The sequence below is a fragment of the Dreissena polymorpha genome, chromosome 1 (assembly GCF_020536995.1).
Source record: "Dreissena polymorpha isolate Duluth1 chromosome 1, UMN_Dpol_1.0, whole genome shotgun sequence".
In the NCBI taxonomy this organism is placed as follows: domain Eukaryota; kingdom Metazoa; phylum Mollusca; class Bivalvia; order Myida; family Dreissenidae; genus Dreissena; species Dreissena polymorpha.
This window is the reverse complement of record NC_068355.1, coordinates 112423400-112434751: the sequence shown is the minus strand read 5'-3', so window position 1 is coordinate 112434751 and position 11352 is coordinate 112423400. Positions and strand designations below refer to the sequence as shown.

Genomic DNA, 11352 nt, shown 5'->3' with positions numbered 1-11352 from the left:
ACAAATTCAGACCAGATGTGGGAAATTTTTAGAAATTAATCTCAGATGGGAAATTATTTATTAAGATTGGAGATAATCAGCAGCAAACGTCTCTCTCGCCTTTATGAGCCGTTCTCTGTAAAAAGGAATTTTAATGCATGTGCTTAAAGTGTCGTCCCAGATTAGCCTGTGCAGTCCGCACAGGCTTATTAGAGACGACACTTTCCGCTTTTATGATTTTTTATGTTAAAAGAAAGTCTTTTCTTGGCAAACATGCATTTTTCGCGGAAAGTATCGTCCGCACATGCGTATCTGGGACTACACTTTACGCACATGCATTAAACCCCATTTTCACAGAGCACGGCTCATGTTACGAGATTGCAACGAGAAGTAAAATGGAGCCTCGTAGCGGGAAATATGGACTCAATGCATGATCGTAGATCGTAGACTTTGGAGTTCGCAAAGGCTATTTAGGGACGACACTTTCCGGTTGTAGGGTATTTTTCGTTGTACGGAGGTCTCTTCTTAGCAAAATTCCAGTTTAGACGGAAAGTGTCGCCCCCGATAAGCCTGTGCGGACTGAAGAGGCTTATCTAGGACGAAACTTTACGTTAATTAATTGAGCCCAGTTTCCTTAGAACGAGACTCAATTTATCTTTGGTTTTGGCAGCATGATTCCTGGCAATCCAATGATGTTCCCAACAACAGCCCTTACCCAGACCATGCAACGACCGATGGACATGGTACCGTTCAAAGCGCTCTCGGAACTCTCGAATCGCATCATACAAAGTACCCGGCGGGAGACATTGATGCCCAAACTTTTTTACTTCCGACAATGCGACCTGGACAACGTTTTATATGGCTACGCCAAGCAGCCGGGGAATGTACGCGTGTGTACGCACGCCATCAGCGGACTCAACGTCGGTGAAATAACGCACGGTAACACCGTTTACTTTGTACATAACTGAAAACTTAAAGTGATATTTATATACGGGCATCTAACAGTTTATATGTGTCTATCGCAACCGTTGTTTAGTTTTGGTGTTTTCACTTCATATACACTTGTATTTGTCAATGCAGCATCAACATACTAAAACAGTATCCCGGAAAGAGAAAAATGATTTGAATATCAACCGTACTTTCGTTTGACAACTAATCATGCATGTACGATGTGATACTAAATTAAGTTTTAGTGCAGATTCGTTCATACGACACAAAGACACAATTTTGTTTTACGGATCATTTCGGCTTACAGGACTGGGTGGGTCACGTAAGAATATCGACTATAAAATATATTTTTTATAAACAACTGGTAGCAAGATGAGTTGCAGATAATTGGTCAGTAACCACATTTTTACTAACTCGTTTGACCTGTTAATTCTTTTCAGCTCAATTCAACAGTGAAAAATGCCCATAATATCACTTTAGACAGTGATTAGCATAATCTATTGAACTATATTTATCGGGAAAGTATTTCACGTACGAAAACACATCATTCAAATCATTTTAACACACTATGTTATGAAATCTAATGGACGGCGGGGATGAAGAACTGTTGCACTATACTGCGATTATAAAATCAATGTTAGCTAACAAATCAAACACCTACAAAACGTTTTAAAAAAAGCATCCTGTGGTATTTTTTCCTTGTAGTGAATATAAAGAGAACAATATTAGTTTACGTAACTGTATATGATGATATTGTTCATACCAAAAACTAAACTTTTTAGGAATAGACCGGATCCTGTCTCAGAACGAGCCCGACCATTCTCCGTTCATTCTTTCCCAAATGAAATACTCCCGCTCCGACCCAGCGCCGAGCGGTCTTCCGCAAGGTACGACTTATTGACCGCCATTATTTGACATGAGCCTCGCTCTGGGAAATAGGGGCTTAATGCATGTGCGAAAAGTGTCGTCCTCGATTAGCCAGCGCGGTCCGCGTAGGCAAATCAGTGACGACACTTTCGTTTTTTTAAAATAAGTTTTCGTTTTAATTAAGTATCTGTTCCCTGTAAATCTAGTTTTTAAAGGCAGACTGCACCGACTTATCTGGGACGATACTTTACGCACATGCATTAAGCTCCGTTTTCCTAGAGCGCAGCTTATATCATTTGATCCGCGTTCTGAGAAAACTGGGCTTAATGCATGTGCGGAAATTGTCGTCCCAGATTAGCCCGTGCAGTCCGCACAGGCTAATCAGGGACGACACTTTCCGCCTAAATTGGATTTTTGCTGAGAAGAGACCTCATTTAAACGAAAAATGTCATAAAAGCGGAATATGTCATCCCTGAATAGCTTGTGCGAACTGCAAAGGCTAATCTGGGTTGACACTTTACGCACATGTATTAAGCCCAGTTTTCTTATAACAAGGCTCATTAATATCATACGATTTATTTCTAAAAAGCGCACGAGGCTTTGTTTTGATCCAAAACCGCTGGTTCAGTCAACTTTAAAGTATATAACATAAATCCTTCATCCGTGTTGAAATCGCGTGTCACCATCTAGGTAGATGTATATTAATGCATGTATTGTCGTTTTGAATTCTTATTTGTACCGTACCTAACTACTTAAATAAGCACGATATTATTATATGTTCTCCACGCCAGAATTCTGTGTGTGTCCGACGACATTCGCTGGCATGGTGCATTACGGCGTTTTCTGTCGCAAGCAGACCATCACCAAAGGCACACGCTATGGTCCTTTCAAAGGCAAAGTGGTGAACACAAGCGAGATTAAGTCCTTCGACGACAATAGCTTCATGTGGGAGGTAGGGTTTGATTAGAGGCAGATGAAACGCACGTTAAAAGTTACGTCATCATGCTGGTCTTGATTTGACAAATCAGGGACCTATACAAACATAGGTCCTTGGACAAATAGACCAGTTCATTGTTATTGTTTTGGTCCCGGATTTTCGCGCATGCTCAATGCACTGGTAGGCAAAATCACTGCATACAGTAACGTACAACAAATGGATAACGACACGTGTTTAATCAATAAATCGAACAGAAACTCCGAAAAAAGTAGTGCCAATATAACTTTATTAATACATGCATTTGTTTCTTAAAAAAAATACGCGTCATTATCCATCAAAGTAAAGAGGGTCTGAAGAATGAAACATCAGCATTTTAACACAACAAAAAGCTATATGCATTAGCCGTATTATTTATTTTGCAGAAGAGCTTCAATTAATTACAAAAATAATAATACGACTATTTATAAAATTACAATTACAAATTATAATTATCAATGGAATTAGTATGCTAATGTGATAAAAAAATATGAGTGATAGAAAGTGTGAGGGGTGCATTGAAAATAAACGTTCTACAGAGCACTATTAAAAGCGAAGTGAATGACGGTATGTACATGTAATTTTAAATTAAATGGGTTTTGTACAGTGAATGACACTATTGAGGAATATTAACATACAACTGAAAACCACAACTTCACATAATGCAAATTGTACTGTTATTCATGTATATTGAAAACTCGTTGCTAAATGTAAATGACACATATTTAACATTTTAACACACACTTAGACGTACATATCTCTATATATGTATTGTTTTCATTTTTATTGTTACAGACCATATTTTGCAAATCAGTATGTGCTTAGAAGCCTTAGGTACGGTAAAGGTACGGTATGGAAAGAAAACCACTGCCTGTTGCTGCAGACGACAAATGCTATATAGAGCGTCTGCTAGGAAAGATAACCACCACATTTGCCTGTTTATAGTTCACCACTGGTACACTGCAGAGGGTTTATATGACTAATATTGTTTAACAGCTTGTAAGACGAGATTGGCCAGTCTAGTGTTTATCATTGAAATCTGTTCATATTTGCTGCTTTCAGGGAAAATGGGGCTTAATGCATGTCAAATAAGATTAGCCTGTGCATACTGATTAGCCTGTGCAATGCGCACAAGCTAATCAAGGACGACATTTTACAACAGCGAACACCTACAGTGCATTCATCGCTTTGATTCTAAAATAGTATTAATCTCGTTGGTGTCAAACGTAATTTCTTGTTTTTAGGAATATCGTTCGTGCATTGCCGTTACATTAAATCTTCACATGTACGGAATGAGGTGGTTTTAAATAACCAATATCTGCTAAATACGTAAAATGTTTTTACGTAAATTTTATCATTATTAACCCATTTATGCCTAGTGGACTCTTCCATCCTTCTAAATTTGATCAATTTATTTCCAAAATTAGGGATGTCTAGTATATTTATTTCTATATTTATAATATTTCTTACAGAAATTCCTTTAAGCAAACAGCGCAGACCCTGATAAGACGCCGCATCGGCGTCTCATCAGGGTCTACGCTGTTTGCCAAGGCCTTTTTTCTAGACGCTAGGCATAAATGGGTGAAATAATTTATTTTTTATAAATCAAATGGACTAGTATCTAAACGGTGTACAGTTTCTGATAATCTCTATGAGACATATGACTTTTTATTTTTATTGCTAACATATCTTATTTAAGCAACAGTTTAGTACTTTGATGGTAAATTATTCAACCGAATGACTGCTTAATACTACCAGAACGAGAAGACATGGTGGAATCATCAATCGTGTTTAATTACCAGACTGTCATCTGCCACCCAGTGTGGTTTATGATACCATGTTGGACAATATCTGGACAATATCAAAACCAGATAATCGCTTTGTGCTGAACAAAGGGGCAATTAAACACCGGAATGCAAATTAAATTATAATGTGCATTTTATGTATAAAACAGTCTCATAACGTGTGTTTTATTGTAAAAACTTTGACTGCAAAAAATGGGATGTAAAACATAAACCTACATTCTATTGATTATATGAACAATAAATAAGGGATACTTTGTACAATCGGTTACGATTGAATGATAAAACAAGTAACTGTTTGGTGCTACATTTAAAGATATTTAAAGACGGCAAGCTGAGCCATTTCGTAGACGGTCGGGGATCAACTGGCAACTGGATGTCCTACGTGAACTGTGCGCGGCACGTCGGCGAACAAAACTTGGTGGTTGTGCAGGAGGGAAATCAAATATTTTACGAGGTTTGCCACTTTTCTCCGATCGCCATTATGTTTATCACAGCAGGCACATTCAGCATTAAACTTATGGGATGTATAAATCAATGCTCTCATTCGACGTTTTCCTCCTTGTGGTTGTGTTATGAAATGAGTTATGCTTTACAAATCCTTAACAATACATGTACCGAAGTTATGATGGATCGTGTAAGCATATTATTAACCCATTTATGCCTTTTGGACTCTCCCATACTTTTAATTTGGATCAATTTATTTCAAAAATTAGGGATGTCTAGTATATTTATTTCTATATTTAGAATATTTCGTACAGAAATTCCTTTAAGCAAACAGCGTAGACCCTGATGAGACGCCGCATCATGCGGCGTCTCATCTGGGTCTTCGCTGTTTGCCAAGGCCTTTTTTCTAGACGCTAGGCATAAATGGGTTAAGATAATTTATAATAATATAATGCGATGGTGCGATCTTCGAACATTAATAAATACAAAAGAAAACACAATATCTACAAACTGCGATTTGGCATTTTGCATTTATAATTGTTTATTTCCGTAACTTGCAATTATTCACTTACCTATTACACAATTTTTCAACGCACCACCATACCAAATGCTCACGCCATATTCGTTCCGAAAGCATCAGAATGAAAACACTTCGTTTTTATGATGACGAAGCTGAAATAATAAGTCTCGCTCTGAAAACAACTTGGCTTTACGCATGTGCGTAAAGCGTTGTCTCAGATTAGCCAGTGCGGACTGCAGAGCCTTATCTGGGACAACACTTAACGCACATGCACGGCTGCTACATGTATGTTGAAGGTGTGCCGAGACGTTCCTCCGGGAACGGAAGTGCTGGTGTGGTACGGGGACAGTTACCTGCAGTTCATGGGCATACCCGTCACCATGACGTCGACTGAGGATGAGGTAAAGGACAAAGACGCAGACATCAATAACGGTAAAACCGGTGGGATATACTTATATTTGTGTATGTACATTTAAAGTTGTTTTATGTATTATTTCAATAAATAATAAAGTAATAATAATAATAATAATAATAATAATAATAATAATAATAATAATAATAATAATAATAATAATAATAATAATAAATACATTTAAAGTTTTACGTTTAAAGTTTATTTTAATATTATCAACATGTAATTATTAAACACAATTGCTCATGCATGTTTCTGACAAAGAACGTGTTTATGATTTGTTATCTTTGCTTTAGTAACACACACACAAAAACGAAATTCTAACTGGTTATAAAATCTCACCAAAAAACAAAGAGCAAGCCAATTTCATTAATTCTAGTGCTTTACGAATTACACATTATCGTACAACTTACAAAAGTAATCATTCATTTTTTATAACTGTAATATTATAAAAATCCTTCAAACCTATTATTAATTAAAATATTAAATCCTTTTTGAAGCAAATAGAAAGTTTTTGACATGCGCTAGTTGTGATAAAGTACAAAACCCCGTTTGTCAAATAAGTATGCGTTTGGTCAAACATATGCAATAGCGGCAATCTGCACAACTCTGAATGGTATTTTCTGCAATTAACCCATTCATGCCTAGCGTCTAGAAATAAGGCCTTGGCAAACAGCGTAGACCCAGATGAGACGCCGCATAATGCGGCGTCTCATCAGGGTCTGCGCTGTTTGCTTAAAGGAATCTCTCTAAGAAATATTCTAAATAAATATACTAGACATCCCTAATTTTGGAAATAAATTGATCCAATTTAGAATGATGGGAGAGTCCACTATAAATGGGTTATAGCGTTTTATATGCACACGAGGCTTTTACTTTCGTCTCGCGAAATGTTGTCATTTTCTTTGCCAAAATTAATGTCTTCGGCATACGGAAATAATGACTTCTTTTACCATTTAAAGCCGAATGTGAAGCTCATGAAATTGACTTATCGGAAAGACGATCTTCTCGCATGGTCATAAAAAAGATATCGTCTGAATCTGTCACAAAGGCACACTAAGAAATGAGTGTTAAAACATCATGGCCCGTGTGATTGGTGATAATCTACCATATGCTGAAGACGTTTGCACCTTTAAGTCGTAGTGGATTTCTCGCAATCATACCAACTAGAAATATATTTTATTTATTCTTCAAACAGCGTCTAGTGGTGCCTTCACGATGTGAATAAAATAGATTCTAATATTTCAAAGGGAAGCATAAATGCAAGCAACGTCTTAATCGAAGTGTCATGCTGCTTAACTTGTTTTGATGCACAAATTACACACATTAGACGAAGTTATTGTTTTATATCTGATTCTGTATGAAAACAATGACTGCAAGCGAAATACATTTTTTATATAATGTTTAATGAGAATAAATTGTCAAAATATTAGATGAAAGGAGCGCAAACTTGCATGTGAAGATTTCCAGTCATTTTTGCACTTCACCGACCGGACCGTATTTTCGATTTGTGTTTATAAAGTTCATTGGCAAACCAATGGACAAAAATGCCATAACATCTTTGTGCATATGTATTAAGCCCCATTTTCCCATAACAAGACTCAATTATGTTTTTCTGTTTGTAGTATCCAGCGGCGAGGGATTTCAGTGCGAAAGGTGCGGCAAGGTATTCGCCTACCGTTACTATAGGGACAAGCATCTGAAGTATACACGCTGTGTCGACCAGGGCGACCGGAAGTTCCCATGTCATCTTTGTTCTAGGTCTGATGGCCTTATTGTTGTTAGATGTTTGTTGTAAAATACTGTTTTTATGTGGACAAAGGCCTGAAACTAAATTGGGCATGTTGATTTAGTTGTTAATTTGTGTCGCATTTTCACAATTGTCAAGTACAAAGCAATATGGAATGAATACGATTCATTTTGTTAAAATTTTATGTAGCTTGATGTTGATGAAATATCATGGTTGAGAACAACAGTTTAAGATTGTTAGATGTAGTGCTGTTATTGAGAATATAGAATAATATTAAAGTGAGTTGTACATAGAGAGTCAAAGTGACAATTTTAGATGTAATAGAATAAAAACAAATTCACACATTATATTAACACTGACCATGAATACATTAAAATATATGGACCATACTCTGTGAAAAAGGGGGTTAAATGCATAACGTGAAGTGTCGACCGTGATTAGTCTGTGCAGTCCGCACAAGCTAATCAGGGACGACACTTTCCACTTTTATGATATCTTCCTTTTAAAGAAAGTCTCCTCTTAGCAAATATCCAGTTTAGGCGGAAAGTGTCGTTCCTGATTATATATATAAACAAGTTAGAACTGCAAAAAAATAAAAATGACCGTATGGCCTTTAATCCGATGACCTTTGGAAGTAAAGCTTATTTTGTCTTCTGTTTAATATTTTTTATGTTTTTGTACATCGTGTAGTTACAATGCTTAACTCCTCATCAGGATAAAACGATAAATGACAAACTTAAGACAACACAACATATGAGTTAATTTCCTTAACAAAATTTACGATCTACGTATTTTTGAATGCAAGGCTAATCAGTATAACATTGTTATGTTCATGCGAGAAGAAAAACAGCTAATATTAATTATGATGGATTAACTGTAAACACACCGAGATATATTGCCATTGTTGAATTTATCAACAGCGCCGATCATAGTTTAAGCACCAAAAAGGTAACATCTCTGGAACAGCTGTCGCTACATGATTTCGAACAACCTTTCCAGTTTTAATTTCAGATCATTTGAGAAGCGAGATCGCTTGCGAATTCATATTTTGCACGTTCACGAGAAGCATCGTCCCCACACATGCGGGGTATGCGCCAAGAGTTTCAGTCAGTCTTCGAGTCTGAACAAACACATGAGGGTATGTCGTACACAAGTCCTCTCTTTCGTAATAAACCATACCTTGATACTGTTATTTAATTGATATTTGTATGTATTGAACGTAATATTGGTAAAGGCTTGTGTTATATGCCCAAGATAACACAGTAGCGGAAGTTAACCAAATTTTCTCTCCGGTCAATGTGTCTGGAGTTTCTTTACTCCTATGATCCTCGCTCTGTGAATAGCGGTTTGTATGCAGGTGCGTTAATTAAGTGTCGTACCAGATTAGGCTGTACAGTCCGCACAGGCAAATCAGGGACGAAACTTTCTCTATATATATTAAACAGGTTCACAGTGGAGAAAGACCCTACAAATGCGTCTACTGTAACAAGGCGTTTACGGCATCAAGTATTCTGAGGACTCACATCAGGCAACATTCCGGCGAGCGACCCTTTAAGGTAATACATATTTATCGTGTAACACAAATTAACGATAATCTTGATCTTGATCTTGTTTTTTTAACGTAAACAAGAACAAATTGCGTTTAAAAACTATTTTGTACAGATTAGTTTATTCAAATCCGTGTATGCAACAATCCTGAAGATATTGGTTATTTCTTCAAAGCTTTTCAAGAAAAAATGTATACCATGTTTATGCAAATATCATCCATATCATTTATAGATTTAAATAAACGAGTATCATTATTCAATCAGTCTTTTGTTATCAATTTGATTATGATTGTCATTATTTTAAATGAATAACACCATAGTGCTTATCGGTTCAAACTACATCTATTATGTGTGCTTGTTTAACTTGCGATCAAAAACTTTCTTTCCTTTTCAGTGCAAATTTTGCGGGAAGGCTTTCGCGTCGCACGCTGCCCACGATAGTCACGTGAGACGGACGCATGCGCAAGAGAAGATCAACACTTGCAAAGAATGCCACCAACAGTTCACGCACGCCATTGAACTGCAAATGCACATGCATGTCCATGTGAGATCCTGAATCGTTGGCGCGTTTGTTAAATGCAGTTATATGATCGGTGTTTATTTATTAATGCGTGTTTAAATAAGTGTTTAATATCGCCTTCAGTATTAAACAATTAAGATAAGCTTCTAGAGTATTGCGTTGTTTGTATACTTTCATTTCTATCCTATATTACAATTACGTATATGTTTTCTGAAACATGTGTAATACAGTGTTTTCATGAACCGCTTTATTTTTGACATACAAATCGCGTGACGTTAGTTTGCTTAAAGGAGGTGCAACGTCAATTAAATTCACGTAATTTAACGGTTTTATCATGACCTTTACGAAAATATAAATGTTAATTCTTATTATACAGCCTGAGATAAAAATATATCTGACACTCGTTGTCATTTCATAATTGTTTATTTAGGAAATTAGATAGTAAGCTAGGCTCGATTACACTACATATTCGTGAACTCGTTTTATAAAATAATGGTATGAGAAGAACAACTCGTGTCACATCTTAAATATGCATAACTGTATTTGAACCACTGGGGGGGGGGGGGGATATTATCTCGAATATAAATAACAGAAAAATATGCATCCATTGCTATTATCAGTGTTTTTTCACCATGTTGGGAATGGGACCGGCTCCCTTTAGATTGGGAAAATCGCGGCGTGTTGACCTAAATTGGCTAATTAGTGTTGTTTTTTGTTAACAAATGCCTCAACAATGAGAATTAAAGTGTTTTAAATATTACATTTAATAAAGTGTAAATTGTAGAGCTGAATGGGAAATTAACTAAATGTCGATCTACAAAAATAAATAATAAAAAAATCGTTTGAAATCTTCAATTGGGAATTTTTAGGTCCCATTTGGGAAAAATATATACTTTTAAAATTGCTATTATCCTCCAGAAATTCTTGTTAAACTTATGTTATGTTTATATTTACCATGTGCATATACAATACAAGACGAGTTATACAACACAAAGTTGGTGGTAAAAATGATTTAAGCCATGGCAACGATGTATGAGCAGCATCGGGGATTTAAAGTTTGACTGCTAACTGCCATCACTTGTATCTAATCATACTGCATTTTTTCTCTTTTTTGTAGGCTACCATTTCCCAACTTTTCGACCACACACATATTACTTGTGAGCCATTTCCGCAACTTTAGGGCTCTATAAAGGTGAAGATCCGTAATTATTTACCGATTTTTAAATATTATTTTCATATTTTATTTATAAAGTTTATCAACAAACAATATATATATGCTATCGGACATTACAATAAAAAAATTGCAATACAACTTGTTTTGAGCTCAAAATAAAGTGTCCTCCAAGTCAATTGTGTTTACAAACAAACCGTTTATTTACAACGCTGTTTACTCGGGAAAGAGAAAGTGAAAGTGACTCAGGTCACCAAAAATATATCGATGATTTTTAACGTTTTCCGGTATTACTCACAAAGTAGGTCTCTTCTAAATGGTTAAAACGTTTGTTGTGAACTAATAAGTTACTTTCTGCTGGTAAAAAGTTGTTTAAAAATAGAATTAAAATTGAATTTTCTTTCTCCAATAATGAA

The 11352-nt window shown here is 36.0% G+C and overlaps 1 protein-coding gene across 1 annotated transcript; it reads left to right on the top strand.

The window, feature by feature from the left end:
- The first annotated feature begins 683 nt into the window (after positions 1-683).
- On the top strand, positions 684-9817 carry LOC127866798 (PR domain zinc finger protein 14-like). Its single transcript, XM_052407621.1, has 9 exons — positions 684-918; positions 1710-1814; positions 2586-2746; positions 4886-5026; positions 5833-5968; positions 7574-7709; positions 8710-8836; positions 9144-9254; positions 9640-9817. Exons 1-9 carry the CDS (start codon positions 702-704, stop codon positions 9799-9801), a joined length of 1296 nt encoding a protein of 431 aa, XP_052263581.1. The 5' UTR covers positions 684-701; the 3' UTR covers positions 9802-9817.
- The last annotated feature ends 1535 nt before the right edge of the window (positions 9818-11352 follow it).

Coding starts and splice junctions, on each gene's coding strand:
- LOC127866798 (XM_052407621.1), top strand. CDS start 702: ATGCAACGACCGATGGACATGGTACCGTTCAAAGCGCTCTCGGAACTC. Junction 1,815..2,585: donor GCCGAGCGGTCTTCCGCAAG/GTACGACTTATT, acceptor TCTCCACGCCAG/AATTCTGTGTGTGTCCGACG. Junction 9,255..9,639: donor CCGGCGAGCGACCCTTTAAG/GTAATACATATT, acceptor TTTCCTTTTCAG/TGCAAATTTTGCGGGAAGGC.